Source organism: Arvicanthis niloticus, chromosome 8, assembly GCF_011762505.2.
Source record: "Arvicanthis niloticus isolate mArvNil1 chromosome 8, mArvNil1.pat.X, whole genome shotgun sequence".
NCBI lineage: Eukaryota > Metazoa > Chordata > Mammalia > Rodentia > Muridae > Arvicanthis > Arvicanthis niloticus.
The window spans coordinates 70,313,614-70,332,444 of NC_047665.1; the positions used below are offsets into that span (position 1 = coordinate 70,313,614).

The following is an 18,831-nucleotide window of genomic DNA, read 5'->3' on the forward strand; positions in this document are numbered from 1 at the left end:
GTTTGCCCCAGCAACGCCGGTCCCGCCACGGCGTCACACAACAGACGCACGACCCACAGACCCGGCAACCCAGGTACCCGGCAGCCAGCAACCGTAGTCAGGTAGGCAGCGCACTCAATGCGCATGTCCGTAGCCCAGCCCCCGCCTCGCCCTCTCCTGCCACGCCCATGAGGCCGCCACCGAGGGGCGGGGCGGCCCCGCTTGAATGGGGCGCGCATTCCTGTGGGACCACGTGACGCGGCCGCGCGGCCTGAGGTAAACAAGCGCGGCCCCGCCTCCTACCATCCGCGCGCTGCAATCCTGCTTGCGGGCGGGCGGCGCTCGGCTGAGCGGGCAGCTCCTCCAACCGTCCCCAGCGGCCGGCGCGGGGCACAGCCGCGGCAGCGTCCTGCGCCCGAGTCCCGGGCCGAGCGCGCGCCCTCCGGTGCCCTCGGACCGCCCGCGCGCTGTGGCGCAGCACGAATTGGGTCGCGGCCCGGGCGCTATTCGCGGCTCCTGACGCGGCGGCCCGCGGCGCTGAGCTCAGCGCTATTCTCGGGCTCCGGGGCACTGCGCCCGAGGGTGTGTCTCCAAGCCGGGCTCGCTGCTATAAGGGGCCGCGGGCGGCCGCGGCCATGCAGCTCTACAGCAGCGTGTGCACCCACTATCCTGCGGGCACTCCGGGCCCCACGGCCGCCGCCCCGCCCGCTGCCACCGCCGCCGCCGCTGCCTTCAAGGTCTCCTTGCAGTCAGCCGGGCCCACCGCCCCGGAGCCGGATACCGGAGAGCGCCCACCCGCCGCGGCCACCGAACCACGCGAAGCCGCCGCCGCCATGCCCGCCTTCTCTGCCTGCTTCGAGCGGTCCGGGTCCGCCACCGCCGCCGCCCCACCCGGCGCGTGCGGCAAGCCGCCGCTGCCGCCGCACTTCACGTCCACGGCGCACATCGCCGTGCGGGCCCTGGGCGCCGAGCGCCTCCTGCTGCCGCCACCCTCAGCCCCCGCGCCGCCGCGTCGCGGTTCCTCCACCTGGCTCCTGGAAGAGCTGCTCCGGCCCGACGAGCCCGCGGCCCCGAACGCCGCCCGCGAAGCGCCCGACAGGAACTTCCGACTGAGCGAGCACCGCCAGGCCCTGGCAGCCGCTCAGCACCGGGCCCCTGCACCGGCCCCCGTCGTCCCGGAGCCCGGCGCCGGCCCTTGGGGTGAGGAGCGCCGAGCGGAGCGCAGTCCCCGAGGTTGGGACCGGGCGAGCGGTCGCAGCGACGCCTCCGGGACCGACGCGCACCGACGGCAAGATCCCGAAGCCGAGCCTCACCCCGTCCCCGCACCCGCACGGAGCAGCGCCGAGCCGACCCAGAACAGCGAGGGCGAAGCCGTAGGCGCTCCCCGGGCGGATCCCAGGGACGAGAAGCTAGCCCTGTACCTGGCGGAGGTGGAGAGGCAGGACAAGTACCTGAGGCAGAGGAACAAGTACCGATTCCACATCATCCCCGACGGCAACTGCCTCTACCGAGCTGTCAGCAAGACTGTGTACGGGGACCAGAGCCTGCACCGGGAGCTGAGGGAGCAGACTGTGCATTACATCGCAGATCACCTCGACCACTTCAGCCCCCTCATTGAGGGCGACGTGGGGGAGTTTATTATCGCTGCTGCCCAAGATGGGGCATGGGCCGGATACCCCGAATTGCTGGCCATGGGGCAGATGCTGAATGTGAATATACACTTAACTACTGGAGGGAGGCTGGAGAGCCCCACCGTGTCTACCATGATCCACTATCTGGGACCGGAGGATTCTCTAAGGCCCAGTATTTGGCTCAGCTGGCTCAGCAATGGACACTATGATGCTGTTTTTGACCACTCCTACCCTAACCCAGAGTATGACAATTGGTGCAAGCAAACCCAAATGCAGAGAAAACGCGATGAAGAACTTGCCAAGTCCATGGCCATATCCCTGTCCAAAATGTATATTGAACAAAATGCATGCTCTTGAAAAGTCTGAGGACCTGACAAGCTGGGGGAAATGACGTACATCAGTTGTGTTGGGAGAACCACACGAACTCTAATTAGGGTAATGGCACTTTTCAATTTCCTAGTAGACTGGCTTTAGGTGTAATGCCTTAATCAGTTTTTGAATGTCCTCTCAGAGCCGCAGGTTGCTGGGCACCTGAATGATGCTTCCTGATTGCTTTGGGTGAGCCTACTGCTATTTATAATTTGCTGTATAAAGTGAGCGCTACTTAATTTGCAAGCTGATGTCTCACGGTATGAATTTGTTCATTCCCGGTAGTCTATTTTCTATAAAAATGTATTTTTGCACATTTTTAAAAATGGGTGTACTTTCATCTATGACGTGTTCCAATAGCGAGAAACGGCTTTTAAGCAGAATCCAGAGAAGTGCTTTCTATGAAGTTAATTTCAGTTTGTGATTTAGTAGTTAGTTTATTGTTGAAATGTTTCATAATTCTTAATTATTTCAAATGGATATGACACATTATGTTACCAGATGATTAGCCCATTCCATTTTGATGAAACAAACCGATTTGTTTGGGTGGAGATGTTATTTTTTTAAATAAATGATCCGCTTTGAAGACAGTTAAGGAAGGGATAGCTTTGGGACGATTTTTTTTTTTTTTAAATGACAGTACCAGGCCTTACTTGAATAGAAGTCTGCTATTTGCTGATGGCAGAATGATGATTCTGTACTCTGATGTTTATAGAGTAGATTGTCTGGTGGTCTCGATTGTGTTTTTTTTATTCATCAACTTAGGAAAGGCATTTATGAAATTTTGTGAGAAGTTCAGCCTCCTGCATTACACAGCTTCTTGGTTTCAATCACTATTTTCAGCAGGACGCTATTGTCTCAATATTCTGTCGTTTTAAAGTTCTTCCTAAAGGCAAAATAGAATTCACTTTGTATTATGTAAAAAATGTAAACAGCTTGTATGGTTTGCTGGGTCAAACAGTGTTTCCAACCAAAAAAAAAAAATCTATGTTGCCACTTTAACTACTTTTAGTGTATTTATTAAGTAATGCAGTTTGTACTTTTTTATTTTGTAACATTTTGTGATTTTTTTTTTGTACAATAATGTATTTGTACAATATAGCAGTTCTCAGCTGATGGAATGAATGAATAAAATGTATACTTTTACATCTTTCTGGATAGAGTGGTTTTTCAGTAGCCAAGTCTCGAAGAACTTTTTAAAAATGTACACATTTTTTTTTCAAGTGTAAAAATGTCCCAGAATCCTGAGAGGTTTTCCATATTCTCACAGGAATGGGAAAGTCTAGTCATATCAAAGGGTAAGTCACAATGAAATAAAATTTAAAGTTGGAGTGACTCAAGAAATTGCTCTTATTATTTCTAATTATAATTCTATCAAATTTTATCTGTGCCCGGTGGCTAATGAACAAGGAAGTGTAATTCAACAGCCCAAGTCTAATTAAATGTCATACTTTGTGACCCACTCTTTTGGCATAGACTTTTCTGTAACAGAGTTGCCAAATTCTGTGTCTAGAATTTACCTAATCTGGTTGTCATGGCAATGCAAATCTACTTTAAAATGTGTTAACCAGATTTAGCTCTAAAATGCATTTTGAGATATAAATGTGCCCCCTTCAAAAATCACAATTCCCACGAGGTGAGGCATTTGGAAAGAGATTAAGTCATGAGGGCTCTGGCCCCTTAAATGAAATAATCCTCATGAAAGAGCTGGAAGATTGAGCTTTAGGCCTTTTTTGGACCTCTGCAGTTCATGGATGCCTGGAGGTCGCTATCTGTAAGTAACTGACCTATATCAGATAAGAAACAGGGCAGTTTCTTGAACTTCACAGCCTCTAAAAGGGGAATAAATTTCTTTTATACTTAACCCAGTTTCAAGTGTTTTGTTCTAGCAACACAAATAGATTAAAAGACCACACCTGTCTGTGTATATAATATTGGATGTGAGGTATCTTGCAGAATAACAATAGCTAATTCAGATTTATTTTCAGTAGATTGCTTAGATACCACAGTTGCAGACACTGGAATCTGTTAACTACATGCTTGGAAGGATTATGTTGGTTATCAAGGAAAGAAAAAATTATCAGAAATCTAAATGTTAATTGTGGATTAGGTAAAGTTTTGTGTTTCCACTGGTTACATAATGTGATCAGGAACAAATGCTATCTGAATTATGCGGCTAGCCACTGCTTTATTTATTTTATGAACTTTGGAGATGCTGAGAACCTATGCCAGAAGGCAGAGTGGGTGATGTTCCTCAAAGTATCCTTAAGCCTTTTACTGATCTGAGTAGGTTACTATGTTTTCAAATCAGGATCCCTGGCCATAGGTTTCCACCAGAAAGTGTGAGGATTTTGACACAGTTTCTAAGATGACATGGTAGTGAGATAGAGTGCAATACACACGGGCAATTGTCAGCTTCAGCCAATGTGTATATTTCTACATCTTTGGGGGCTGAGTGATGTTTTTCATGTGAGATGTCAATAGGAACCTTTCTTACCTGTACACTGTTTTTTAGTGATGGAATATGAGATGGTTTTTAGCTGTCTGGTCTGAAAAGTTTGCTTACGAACCCATTTGTTGTGTGTGGCTTTGTGCTTGTTTTATTGTCTTTGAAGAAGGAAATGCAGTATTCACTTCTTTCTATTTCCTATTTTCTACCCCTGCTGGGCCATTTTTTTCTGTCAGTAGTGACAAGCTTGGATCACCAAGCGCAGGACATGAACATCTGGAAAGGTAGGTGATAATAAGGTTTATTCTTCTTTACAGTTATTTTAACAAGCAGATTATTAAGCATTTATTCATTCAGCTACTCTTTGCAAAGCAGTCAAGACCCAGAACCTCCCATGAAGGAGACAGTTGATGCTGTGACTTTGAATTTATTTTTCTCTAAATCATGGTAAGGATAAGATCTAAAATAATCCCAACAATTGTTTTCAGGTAAGTTAGTGAGAAAATCATACTGTTAACTTGAATATTTTATTTAGTGGCATGTAGATTAAAGCTGTGATAAAATGGTTGAATGTAATGATCTCCATCTGTAAATCCTGCTAGGGAAGCCCGAGCAGCAGAAGGGCCAGTCTGAGCTAAAAGGAAGTTCTAGGTCAGGCTGGGATCTGTAGCAAGACCCTACCTCAGAAGAACAAAAGTAACTAAAAAAAGTTACTAAAAGTAACAAAAGTAACTAAAAGTATGATAAAAGAATTATTAATGTGCATTTGGTTACTGCCTAAAATCTGAGACGGCAGGGAAATTTAGCATTTTGGCAGAAGTGTAGTATCTGAATCTTGTTCATTTTCCACTCAGGTGTTTCCTTGGAGATAAAATGTACCTGTTTTAATGTATTTGGTGGGATTGGGTGTTAAATCACTATAGGTAACATGCCTGGGGAGCTTTCATTACATTTATATATACAAAGCTTTCCTCTCAAACCATATTTCATGGATCAAGACCATCAAGATTGCTCTGGTGTGTAACCAGCCCTATGATAAAAGGTTTTCTTTGTGGTTTTTGTCCACAAATAAAAACAAAAATAGGATCTTGAGGTAATATTACCGCTTCAGTGAAACATATATTTTTCTCTTAATTCACCACAGTATTAAGGGAGAGCTGGCAAGGCATCCGAGAAGGAAAGCGTTCTTATGAAGTTTTCTGTGTTGTTGCTTATGGTTGGGAACCTCCTCTAGAAAGTGTGCTGGGAACATAGTCCCCAGCCATATGTGCCATTTTGAGAGGTGGGGTCTTTGAGAGCTAACTGGGCTAGTGAATTATTGGGATATTGAGGGGCTGGCTTTGTTATAAAAGTGGCTGTCTGCCGTCTTGCTCTGCTTTGCAGTTAATACCATCAGCCGTGTTTTGTTATAGCATGAAGGGCCTCTTTGGAAACAGTTGCCATGCTGCATCTGGACTCTCCAGACTTCGGAACTGTGAGATAAGGCCTGCCTGTTGTTCTCAGTTAGAGCAACAGAATGCTGGCAAAGACAGACATACCTGATACGTTCAGGAGTGGGTGTGTAGCATGTATTGATTTAACAGTCGTCACATGGAAGTGTATCTAGACTATGTCAGATAGTCGCTGGAAAGCCAGAATATATGTACCTCACATATTTATTCCCATGTGCATAAGTAGAGTGGGTGTAGGCTATTTATGTCCACAGCTGACTCCCAGGTTCTACAGAGAAGGTACTTAGCATCTGAAAGAGGGGATAAGTTGAATGGAAATAGGAACTTTGAACTAGTGGCTGGATATGATATGGGAAAATTACTAAAAATTCTGGGTATAATCATTGATGAAATTATTTGGGCACTTTAAAATGGTCAATCACAAAAAAAGACTATATTTGGGATTATAGCCGGGGTGTCTTGTATGCTAAGTACACACTCTACCACTGGGCTTCATTCCTAGCCCCAAAGTATTAGAATTCTGTAATCAGACTTAGCAATAATTGAATTTATCTTTGTGTCACCTCTCAAGCACCTAAGAACCGATGGAACTATACAGAACTCCAGTCAATCTGAGTTCATGTAGAAGGCGCTTTCTGGTCTGAGTCTCAGTCTGGCCTGCTTTGGATGAGGATACCCTGACAAAGTCCAGAATATAGATGTTTCTAGCTCACTCTTTCCTCTCTATAGCCTGGCCTGAAATGTTGGACGCATTTCAAGCATTCTTTCAGGATGGCGTATTCAGTAGCACTGACAGCATGCTTGTGCCAGTTGATCAATGGGGCCAGGGTAAGTGGCACGAATCAGATCAAAACTGTCAGTGTATTTCCTCTGCTGTAAATTGGGTCACTGGCAATTGTTCTCCGAGGAAAAGATCAGAGAGAGAATTCACTGTTATCAGATCACTCTTCGTAAAACGTAATCCAAGTTTTGTTTCTCACAATTGAAATTTCTAAATAAATGGTCAGTTTGTGTATAAAAATGTTAAGACAAACAAAGTAATTGCTTTAGATGGAATTCTAAATTTTTTAAGAATTTGTGTGCCTTTAGAAAATAAGTTGGTTTAATCTTCTCACATTGTGCATCCCAGAGAGGCAGGCTTCTGCTGGACTGGGTCCTTTGCTGTAGAACTCAGTGGGTGGCTGACAAGTGTCTGCTACACAGGGTCTCAGCTTCCTGGGACCTCCCTCCACCAGCTTCCCCTTACTTGTCCCTGACAAACATTTTGGTTTCTCACAATTGTCACTCTCTGCTCCTAACTTCCCGTTGTGATGTCCTATATTGGTTAGAGACATTGGACTTCATTAGAATTAACTCTGAATTAACTGGGTTTTACTTTTTCTAGTGTGGGACAAGGGGCTGTCCTGTGAGTCACATGCTTAAGCTGTAGATTTGGTCTACTGGAGATTGGTTTTTTCCCCCACTCCCTTAACCTAATCTTTGGTAGCTGTTGATGGTATTGTGGGTTTGACCATTGAAGAGGTTTCTGAATGCATGCATGCAGTGCTTAATTTAAATGTCAAGTGCGGGCTGTACTAATCCTCAAAATTAGCCCAATTTGTCACAAACTGCCTAAAGCTTTGCTTCCTTCCTTGCAGAGATAAGCATTCATAAACATGTCTGCCATCACCTCCTTTCTGTTTATACATGTCTGTGTTTAGTTCACTATTCTCCTAACTTTGAAGTAGTGCAGATTTCAGCCTTCACAGAAGACTCCATGTCATACTGTGCACAAACACTTTGGGTACAGACCTGACTGCTTCCTGCGAATGTCTTTGATAATAGCTTTTGAATGAGTGTGGATTTTGTCTATCCTGGAAACGAGCTAGTCCTCCATGTCCCTAGCCCTCAAGTCCATGAGAGGAAACTACTTTCTTCTCATATTGAGATGTTGAATAGTTGAGTAGGTACCCACATTCATATGTTGACAATTAAAATATAAACAATGGTGATTTGAAGAGAGGATGACTTGATCCCAGGGGTGTGTGTGCATTTAATATTTTAAAGCAATTAAAGTAGAAAATACACTCTTGTATGTGGGTGTACACAGAGAGAGAGAGAGAGAGAGAGAGAGAGAGAGAGAGAGAGAGAGAGAGAGAGAGAGAGAGAGCTTTATGAAGCTTTTTATTCTTTGGGCCAGAATTTTTTAACTGTAATTGTGAACTCAGGATGCCAGGAGGTGGGCAGTGTATACAGAGACAGCTCCTGATTTGTTCCATGTTAATTGTGAAGGTAGTTCCCACCCGTATGTCATGTAGCACATGTGCAGCCAGTCTGTAAAATGAACTCCAAAGAGACTTTCAGTTCTAATGACAAACAGGAAGTGTTCACACTTTGGTTGCCGGCAGTGAAATGTGAGCAAGCCTGGTGATGTCAGGGGGATGGAAGCAGGAGGAAATGCCACAGCTGAGGGGATGAACACCCAGAATGCCCTCTTGTGGTAGTCACTTCCCTGCCTTAGCCAGCCTGATGTAAGAGTTCACTAGATCTAAAGGGGGAGTAATCTTTGAATGACATTTTTATTGTAAGCCATGTTTATTGTCTAAATAAAATAGAGTGTACCTGAAGTAGAAGCCTTAGCAATAGTTCACCTGAACTTCTAGGCCAGAGAAGAGAGGGGATTTCAGCTACATGTTGAACTTTCTTTTTCTTTTTCTCTTTCTTTCTTTCTTTCTTTCTTTCTTTCTTTCTTTCTTTCTTTCTTTCTTTCAAGATTTATGTATTTTATGTATGTGAGTACACTGTTTCTGTCTTCAGACACAAACCAGAAGAGGGCACCAAATCTCATTACAGATGGTTATGAGCCACCATGTGGTTGCTGGGAGTTGAACTCAGGGCCTCTGGAAGAGGCAGTCAGTGCTCTTAACCACTGAGCCACCTTTCCAGCCCCTAGGTTGAACTTTCTAAAAAAGAAACTAATTCTTTGGGATTTTTTTTTTTAAATCTTTCCAGTTTACCTGGCAGAAGCTGGAGACCTCTGGAGGACAGCAATTTGCTAAGAGCTGACTTAATTGATTTATAAGATGGCTTGATTCTATAAGAATAGATGGTTACATTAGCTAGGCCAGGCTACTGTAACAAATATATATATATATATATATATATATATATATATATATATATATATATATATTTTTTTTTTTTTTTTTTCTCTGTTTCCTAATGGAAGTAAAGGGAGCCATGTGGGTTGGCATGGTGTACTGCTTCCCAGACATGTCACCAGGGCATGATATAAGCTGTGTCACCACTATCACATCTCCATCTAGCTTCATGAGGCAGGATGGCACTGGTGACCTCTGCCCCCCTCCTCATTGGGAAGCTACCATATAGTACATTATGCCTGGAAGTGTTGTGGGTCAGAACACTGTACAAAGAGGCGAATGAATTACAGTAGAGGGTAGCAGTCTTTCTGAATTTTTACTTTAAAAATGACTTAGAGTTTACATGTCTTTATGAAGATATAGAATACTGAAGTATTTTGGAAGTAATGAAACTATGTCATTTCATATGAGAGTAGATTTATGGTGGCCCTAGGATATTATGAACCCCTCAACACTGTAATTGTCACATATCATGTGTACCCATGCAAAGCAGTCCATATTTTTAAACTAGTTTTCTATTTCCTTCTATTCTTAATTGTTTTGTTTTGTTTTGTTTTGGTGGTGTATCAGAAATGTCTTGAAAAAAAAATCTGTGTCCTATTTAAGCCTGGCTTTCTTCAGAAAGAACAATATAGAAACATTTTTTCGTCTCTTTAGGTTCTTTACAGACTTTGTTGAGCATTTTCTCTCTGATTCTATTTGCTAATTTTCTGTGTGATTTTTTCCTTTAGAATAGTTGTATGTAGTCTGATTTGCTTATAATCAGTTTTTGTTTATTCGCTAATATTTGTGAACACTCATTTTTCCTTGATAATTTTACTAACTTACCAAAATTGAATATGTAAAAAAAGATTAAACCTTGCTCTCGTCCACTTCCCCAGGAAGGAAGACAGAGGGAGCTGCATTATGGAGTGGGCAAGAAGCCCTATAAAAAGGTCATACTTAGGATTTAACAATGGGAATAACCCTCCAAAATGAAACTTACTAAGGATCATCATGAATGGGTTGGCACACAGAAAGGGAATAATAACAAACCTTGTCACCCAAGTCCTAGGTCACCCAAGTCCTAGGGAAGAGGAGGGGGGCTCCCCTTGGAGACTGGGTCACATATTCTTAGCAGAAATCAATCAAAAGTAGTCAAGAAGAAGAAAGTGATAACTGTCGTGAATATAATGGCTCTTCAGCATGGTACTGTCTATATGGACTCTAGAGAATAGAGACAAGTAACCACATTGTTTAGTATGCCTTGCTTTAAAAAATTATTTTTGAGAACTTCAAATATCTATACCATTGAAGTGGAAATTTAAGGGTTCTTTGGAAAGTCAGTTGTGTTGGATGGTGTTTTGCTGGGGCAAACACGTGAAGGAAGTGGACACAGGTGAAAGGCTAAGGCAGACTTTTGTTTGTTTGTTTGTTTTTTGTTTTGTTTTGTTTTTGTTTTTTCGAGACAGAGTTTCTCTGTGTAGCCCTGGCTGTCCTGTAAGGCAGACTTGTGAAGGAATGTTTCGCTGAAGCAGACAAAGGTGAAAGAATGTTCTGCTAAACCAAGCACATGAAAGGACTTGTGATAAAGGATTCTTTGCTAACGACACACATTTTGGTTTGCCTTACAGTGTGTAACTGGCCTCCATTTGTTGGGACTCCACAGAGAGAAATGCACTGAAACACTTATGGTGCTGTGCTGTGGTTTCTTGCCATTTTTCTTAGACTCAGGCTGATGGGCAGAGTGAAGTCAGGGAGACACACGTGCTGAGGTAAGATCCATGGAGAACACATGATGTTTGTAGAGAGTATAAAAAGGACCCAGTGGACAGTGACAGAGGCTGATCTTGGCTTGCTTGCATAGCTAAATGCTTGTTGGTCTTGTGTCTGATCATCACTCTCCAGAGAAAGGTGCAGCTGAGAATTTTTTCCTGGCGTTACTGTTGGTCTGTCCTGATGACTTATGCCAAGGCTGAGGCCTGGCTGTTCTGGCCATTCTGGCCATTCTAGCTGTTCTTGCTAGGTTGTGGCACAGCTGCTGCTAACCTGACGCTACTGAACTTGTCTGCTGATATTTCTGTGAAGTGTTTGTGAGTGGATTGAGCTACCAACTGCTGACCTGTGAACTGAACTGCCAATTTCCAGACAACACAGATGGGAGTTACTCAAAAGAACCTTTCTAAACAGATCCCCCCTCCCCCTTCAATATCCTTTCTTTCTCACTACCTCTGGTGGATCATGGGCTAAAAGGGAGGTTAAAGCATTTAAGAGCCATCATTAAAAATAGGTTTTGAAAAAAATTTGAAAATTACATGCAATGAAATGTGTTCATATATACCCCGCCCCATTTCTTTCCTCCATACCCGTTTGCTTCCCAGCGTTCCCTCTCCCGACTTCTAACTTCCTGTCTTATTTTATAACCCATTAATTCTGGTTAGTGCTGCCCATATGTGCATGGGTGTGGGGTCAACCACTGGAGCATTGCCAATAGCTCCTCAGTAAATGAGGGTACCTGGAGATCATCGGCCCATCTCTGTCAGGATTTGGTGTCCTGTTTTATCTACTGATTTTGTATCTTAAATGTTTCCCAAAGGCTCACATGCTAAAGGTGTTGGTCACTAGTTGATGGTGTATTGGGGAGTGCTTGGGTAGTGGGTAGTCTACCATAGGGATGTTAGGTCATCAGTGCATACTCTTGAAGGGGACATTGGAATTCTGCCTCTTCCTACTTTATTTCCCAGCTGCCTGATGTGAGCTCTTCTGCTTTCCTACAGTCTTCCACAGTGTCTTAGTTTGAGTCTTATTGCTATGAACAGACATCATGACCAAGGCAATTCATATAAAGGACAACCTTTAACTGGGGCTGTCTTAACAGCTTCAGAGGTTCAGTCCATTATCATCATAGTGCAAGGCAAGGCAACGTGTGGGCAGACATGGTACTGGAGGAGACAAGAGTTCTACATCTTGATCCATGATCTGAAGGCAGCAGAAGGGGACTGTCATTTGCCCTGGGTGGAGCCTTGGCACAGGAGGAGACCTCAAAACCCACCCTCCTCAGTGACACACTTCCTCCCAGGCCACACCTCCTAATAGTGCCACTTTCCTGGGCCAAGCATCAAACCACCACCCACAGATAATGTTCTGCCTCTCCTATTAAGGCCCCAAACAATGGAGTGAACAAGCCAGAGACAGAAGCCTCAGAAGCGAAACCAAAAGGAATAATTCTCCCTTTAAGTTGACTTTCTCAGCCCTTTTATTACAATGACTGAAAACTGACTCTGATGATAGGACAGAAGGCATCAGGGCCAACCACACTGATGTGCTGAGTAACTTCAGAAACAGACAAAACACTCTCTGGATGTAGGAAGCAAAGGGTCAGCAAATACTGACTTCCTGAAGATAAGCATTGTGTGCTGTGTGGTGTAAACTCTTGGGGTGTACATCAATAGTTATCTACTTAATAATTAAGAGGCTATAATCCCATTTTGCTCACAGGTTTGCTTACTAGGGCCTTCTTTGGAGCAGAGTCTTCTGGTGAATGGGGAGTTTGTATTGTGGCTGAAGAGCTTACTGCATGCATGACCTTATGTAAATTGATTAACCTCTTGACCTTGCTTCATCACTTGTGTGATAGAACCAATCACTATTTCAGAAGCCACAGTGGTATTGAATTATAAATAACATCATGTATGTATGTATCTTATGAACAGAGTATAGAATTAGAATCCAGTGGATTTTATATCTACTTCTATAATACTATATATACAATAGTGTATATATAATAATTATAGTATATATAATATATTATTTACTTCTATATAGAATAATATATACTTCTATGATAATATATTACAACAGTGAACTAACATGCACTTTCAGGTAGTAAAAGATTATCTTGCTGTGTCAATCTAGATAGATTTGAGCTATGCAATAAATTTACATAGACAGATTAATAGAAAAGGCAATTATGCATTTATTCATGGAAGTCCCATAACACATGAACTGTAAGAAGGGACAACTGACTAAAGCTCAAATCCTGCTGTGAGCTGTAGGGAGAGGAGAAAAGACTTAGGGCTCCTTGATAGTGGTAGACACTCAGCCTAGGGAAGGAAGGAGGAGGACATGCATGGTGAATCAAGGTGTCTGAGAACACTAAGAGACCGCTTCATTGGGCATGGTGCAACCTCCAGGGTCCTTTCCTAGGATCCAAGTTAGTCCTCTGTGATTGATAAAGTTCTTTAGGGATGGGACTCCTGAGGCTGGGCATCTTCCAGAGGATTGGTCTTTGGACACACTCAGGGAGCTCAGAGATACATGTGGAGCATCCTCTTTGCCAAGTGCTCTTTGTTCAAAGCATATTTTGAGCTGCCTTTCCAGTGTGAGGTCCTTCACGCTGAGCAGAGTCTATAGCCAAGTCAGAGAACAGCTTTGTACAATTGGTTATACTTCTACCTTTATGTAGCTCTGGAGCTAGAACTCTGGTTGCCAGGCTTATGTAGCAAAGATCTTTGCCTTCTGAGCCATCCTCATTAAGATTACGTTGGCATTACATATCATTGCTTATTAGTAGGCCTTGATGTTATTTGTTAATATAAATATTTCTCTTCACATTTTTGCATTGGAATGCTTAACATCAGAATTTTATCTCATAATTTGAAAGTTGTAGGTCCTTTTGAAGACAATGATATTGGCTAGTTTTCATTTTGAAATGTTTTCTTTTAGTCAATATTTAGCTTGACTTTTTAAATTAACTAACTAATTAATTAATTGAATGTCGAGACAGAGTCTTACTATGTCCCTTGGCTGGCCTGGAACTTACTATGTAGAACAAGCTGTCATCTAACTCACATGTACTTGCCACTGCCTCCGAAGTGCTGAGATGACAGACACGTGCCACGAGCCTGCTCTTCTGACTTCACATTTGTGTAGAGCTAGGGTGTAGCTCAGTGATAAAAGGTTTTTCTTCATCCCTTCTGTTGGTCACAACTATGCTATGGATAAAGCAGATGCAGGCTGTGCCCCTGAGATATTAAAAAGGTTTCAAAAAATGTCATTTTCAGCAAGTTTCTACCTCTTTTCTTCCCCAGAGTATTTTCTCATTAAATGATGAAAAGGTGTAAGAACAAAGACAGTAGAAAAGAGAGGAATGAGTTGTGGAAACCAAAAAGTGTGCTAGTAAGTGATTTAGTTGATTGTATGGCTGAAGACTTTATCCAACTGGGGAGCTGGTGCCTGGGCACAGCTTAATTCTGCCGAATCCTGAACAGATAGATAGAACTGGAGGCCCTTGGTGACCTTTAATGGCAGCCATACAAGTGGTGTTAAGGCTATGCATTTGGAGACAGCATTGGGCCCCCAGTCCTTTTTGTGGATGCTAATATCTAGTTCACAAAGGCTTTCCCACTCTGGGGAAACCCTAGGAACTCTGACCTCATGGACACTGGATAGAGAATCAAAAAAGGTCAACGATACTGAAATCAGGCATCTAGCAGAAAATGTAGATGTTAAAAGGTAAGGCCCCAGAAGGCTGAAGATTTGATGCTCGAACGTTCGGTAGTATAGGGGCTTCTTAGGTGTTCAGTGGTCTCTATAAATTGGCTAAGTTTTAGAAGCTACGTTTAGTGCTTCCCATAACTTCAGTTAACTCAGTCATTCCGGATTTCTGATGGGGTTGAAGACCCATAGTCTCATAGCCAATCCTGGCTATTTACTTTGAGAGAAAAGATCTGAGTAGATAGTTTTCAGCTGACATTCATTCTAAAGCCAAAAAAAAAAAAAAGCCAGGATCAAAAGTAAGTGTTTTAGTTAGAAGAGATGACAGAGGTTCTAGTTAGTCAACAAAATGATGGACTGGGTATTAGGACTATCTTGTACCTCACTGGTACAATTAGGAATAAGTATGCTCTAACTGTATTTTGAGAGAAAAGTTTTACTTTAACAGGAAGAGTGATATGTAGGAGGAGCTAAGTGGGAAGGAGTACTGAGAGGAAGAGATGGAGTAAGGAGAGAAGATGAAGGAGAGGAGAAGCCAGGTGATGAGAGAGAGAAAGAGAGAGGGGACATGGAGGCAGATGTTCACAGGTCTCCACCAGTCAAAGATAGTTTTTATATCTAGGTTGGGTATTGGGTTAAGCTTCCGATTGAGCATTACCAAACTTATAAATCCTTTGATTAACATTTTTAAAAAATTGTATAAAAGCAAAAAGGAAAGGGGGGGGGGCATGAGACAGGGGTTTTCTAGGGAAGGGAAATGGGGAAAGTGGATGGCATCTTAAATGTAAATAAAATAAAATAAGGAAAAAAAAAAAAAAAAGGTGAGGCCCAGGTGGCTGAGCACACTGACCTGAAGCAGGTTCCTTTTATTGATCTGGGTTAAAAGAAGAGACATTCAGTTGGGATTCTCAGTAAAAGCTACAAGTCTCAAGACACTTCGCCACATGCAGGCTCTGCATGATGCTCCCAGGACCAGCATCGTGTCACAAGGCAGTTAAAACATCTTGGAAACAAAACTGCAAAACAACCAAAAGGAAAGAGCAAGTGGAGGGGAAAGAAAGACAACAGAAAAGAACATAGTGACCAGAACAAAACCCCAAAGAGGAGATAAGACACAAATCAACCCACAGATGACATCTGCAGGGAGGTCTTGGACCCTGGGGAGTAGAAAGCTATTTTTAAAACCTATTCTCGAAGTTAAAAATAGCATAGCTGAAGTCAAATATTCAGTAGAAATGTGGATGATAAAATGGAAGAAATCGCTCAAAGTAGAACAAGGAGGCAGGGCACAGAAAATGGGATGAAAAATGAAAGCGAAAAGATTAATCTAGGAAGTCTAATATCTGACTGTCGTGTTCCTGAAATAGAACATGACACTGTTTGGCAGGAAAGATTAGGGAAAAGATTTCCTAGAACTCTGTGACAGTTTCCAGACTGCAAAGTCCCTCAGCATCCACAGGGCCATACTGGACAGCTGTAGAAGTTGGATCTGGGGACTCAGATGGGAATGAGACCCCTGAAGTGATGCATTGTGGTAATTTGACTAGTTTTTTTTTTTTTTTTTTTTTTTTTTTAACACATGGCGCATGTCTGTAGACGCTAACAGGGAATGCTGAGGTGTCTCATTTGTCTCATTCGATCAATCCCCACCTTACTCTCTTCAGACAGGGTCTGTCACTGAGCCTTCAGCTTGCTGTTTGTTTTCAGTTATGTTGGCTGGCTATAAAGCCCACGCCATCCTCCTGTCTTTATACTTCCCATTACCCAGTGTAAAAATTCTAGGCACGGGTGACCATACCCTGCTTTCCCATGGATGCTCTGGGACTGTGTAAATGAGCACTTAACTTATGGAGCCATTTCCCCACCCTCTTTATTAGGAATTTCAAAAAGAATATTATCAAAGCCTACAGAGAGGAAAAATAAGTTATATTCATAGTTTTAGGGCAAAACATGACATCATACTTGCTATTGTTTGCATTTTGAACATCCCTGGCAGTATACTATTGAGAGATGGTAGAAACCTTAAGAGACAGGACCTAGTGGGAGTTTTCTCGTCGTCTGTGTGTGTGTGTTTTCCTTGGAATTATGGGTCCTGCTCATTTCCTCTTTCATTCAAAATCGTAAGTTCTGACATACTGCAAACAAGTTAAAAAGCAACAAGGCCAATTGACTGTGAACTGAACCCTCCAAGCCTGTCACCTGAAATAAAGTTTTCCTCTTTTTACACTGATTATCTCATGTATCACAGTAATATCACAGGAATAGTGACCTGACTAATACAAGATAGAAACAATGAAAAGATGGCAGAATACTGTCTTGCAAATTCCGAGGACAAACAATGGTTCCAACTCTTAATTATGTGTTCAGTGATCTCTCACTTAGAATTCCCTAAGTCTCAAACCCTGGGACAAATGGCTGGGTGCCTATTTAACATAACAGAGTGGATCTGGCTGCCAGGCTCTCCCATCAACCCTCAATCCCTACCAATTACAGGGCATGGCTGACATACCCTGCCCTCTATCCCCATCAGCTCTCCAGCCTAGGGATGGGCTGTTCTTCTCCCAGAAGATCTTCCCTATATAATCTGGCCATTTTGGTTATCTGCCCCTCCCCCCTTTTTGACCTTTTGCCATCTTGGCCGCTGCACCTGGCTCCCCTCTCTCTTCTCTCCTGTACCCTCTTCCCTCTCCTTACATGGCCAAGGGTCATGTCCACTCTGGGCTCTCCCAGGTGACTCTGCCTGCCTCTGCTCTCTTTTACCTACAGTAAACTTTCTCCATCATATCTAAGAGCAGTCATGTTCTTTATATTTATGTTTTTCATTCACTATTATTAATCAGAAACAGCAGACTCCATAGTTAAAGCAGACACAGACAATAAAGTCAGTGACTTGAAATTGCTTAGGTTATTTATGGACTGTTCTGGTGAACAAAGACTTGAATGCTTACAGCACATTGCCAGGGTCTGGACCCAGAGACCCTTTCAAGTCTGGTACAAATATCTTTGTGTCCTCAACCTGGCCCAGTGATCCTGTGTCCCTGACAACTGTGATGAAGCCCCATAGTCATCTGTCTCCCAGTCACTGGAGAGACTTTCGGCAAATAACCACTTTCTCATGTATACTTCTGATGTTTTGCAGAGGTATGTGTCATTGGAAGAATTAAGGTGACAGTTTTCACCCTATCCTCAGCCTCAGAATAATATGTTCTCAGTTCTGCCTTAAAAGAATGACACCCAACCTGTGGGACATTGATTTAAAGATATTTACTACAGCAGTCAAATTATTAACTGTAGCCAGTGTAGTAACTAGTTGAAGGAATAGCCCTATACATAACCCTCCCTCCAGGTTGCATAAGTCCACTCTATGAGTTCATGCAATGATGAAATTTCCCAAGGATATATGGGGGTTACAAGTGATACATGATTCTATATATACACAGAGAAAGCAAGAGGGTTAAATTCTTAATTTTCAGTATTGAAAACATGGTCCAGGTGAGATGTCTCAGGAGGCAAAGGTGATTGCCATCAAGCCTGAAGAACTGAGCTCAGTCCCTGGGGCCCGCATGGTTAAAGGAGAGAACCAATGCCTGAAAGTTGTCCTCTGACCTCCAGATGCACCCAGGGCACCCCCACACATCCATTCATCCACACATAGACACACATCAACAATAATTAAACATTTTGTAATGTTTAAAAGTAAAAACCAAATATTTTAACATTTCTATAAAATAACATTTACACGTTACCATCAAACTGCATTTATATTTATAACACTAAATATAACATAATACATAACTATAACATAACAAAAGGTATGAACATTAGTTAAAATGTATAATCAAATACCAGATTAAAAAGGTACAGGAATGGGCTTATGTCTGGGGAATGGGAGGGCTGTAATGGGAATTGCTGGTTTTCGTTTTAAGCTGTGTTGAATTAGTTGTTTGACACTAAAAAAAAATGTGAACATGCACAACTTAATGATGTAACGGCTACAGCATAAAAATAACATTACAGATTCTTGAAAGCCCCACATCCCAAACTTTAGTTCAATGCTGTTCTTAGTGCTATGGCACAGTAATAAAACTTTAATTCTTTAACAGTGTGAACTACTTTAAATGACATAACTGAGACATTGTGTGTGGTAGGGAGCAAGTCTTGATCTGTCTATCCTTAAGCACAGTGAGAGTCAGGCATCTGCTGTGCAGATCATAAAGTGGGCTCAGATACAGAGGGACTTAAAGCATAAGTGGAGATGGAGAAAAAAAAAACTAGAATAATTTGCTCATTCTTTGCAAAATCATGTTTTTTTTTTCTTTTTTTCTTTTTCTAGCAAT

The 18,831-nt window shown here is 42.8% G+C and overlaps 1 protein-coding gene and 1 long non-coding RNA gene across 2 annotated transcripts in view; both read left to right on the top strand.

The window, feature by feature from the left end:
- Positions 1 to 343: 343 nt before the first annotated feature.
- Positions 344 to 3,125, top strand: Otud1 (OTU deubiquitinase 1). Its single transcript, XM_034510830.2, has one exon. The coding sequence runs from the start codon at positions 615 to 617 to the stop codon at positions 1,965 to 1,967; it is 1,353 nt and encodes a 450-aa protein (XP_034366721.1). The 5' UTR covers positions 344 to 614; the 3' UTR covers positions 1,968 to 3,125.
- Positions 3,126 to 4,663: 1,538 nt separating this feature from the next.
- LOC143443215 (uncharacterized) overlaps positions 4,664 to 18,831 on the top strand; it is a 133,378-nt gene continuing 119,210 nt past the window's right edge. Inside the window, exon 1 of the long non-coding RNA XR_013111981.1 lies at positions 4,664 to 4,712. This is a non-coding gene — a long non-coding RNA (uncharacterized LOC143443215). The remainder of the gene's footprint in view (positions 4,713 to 18,831) is intronic.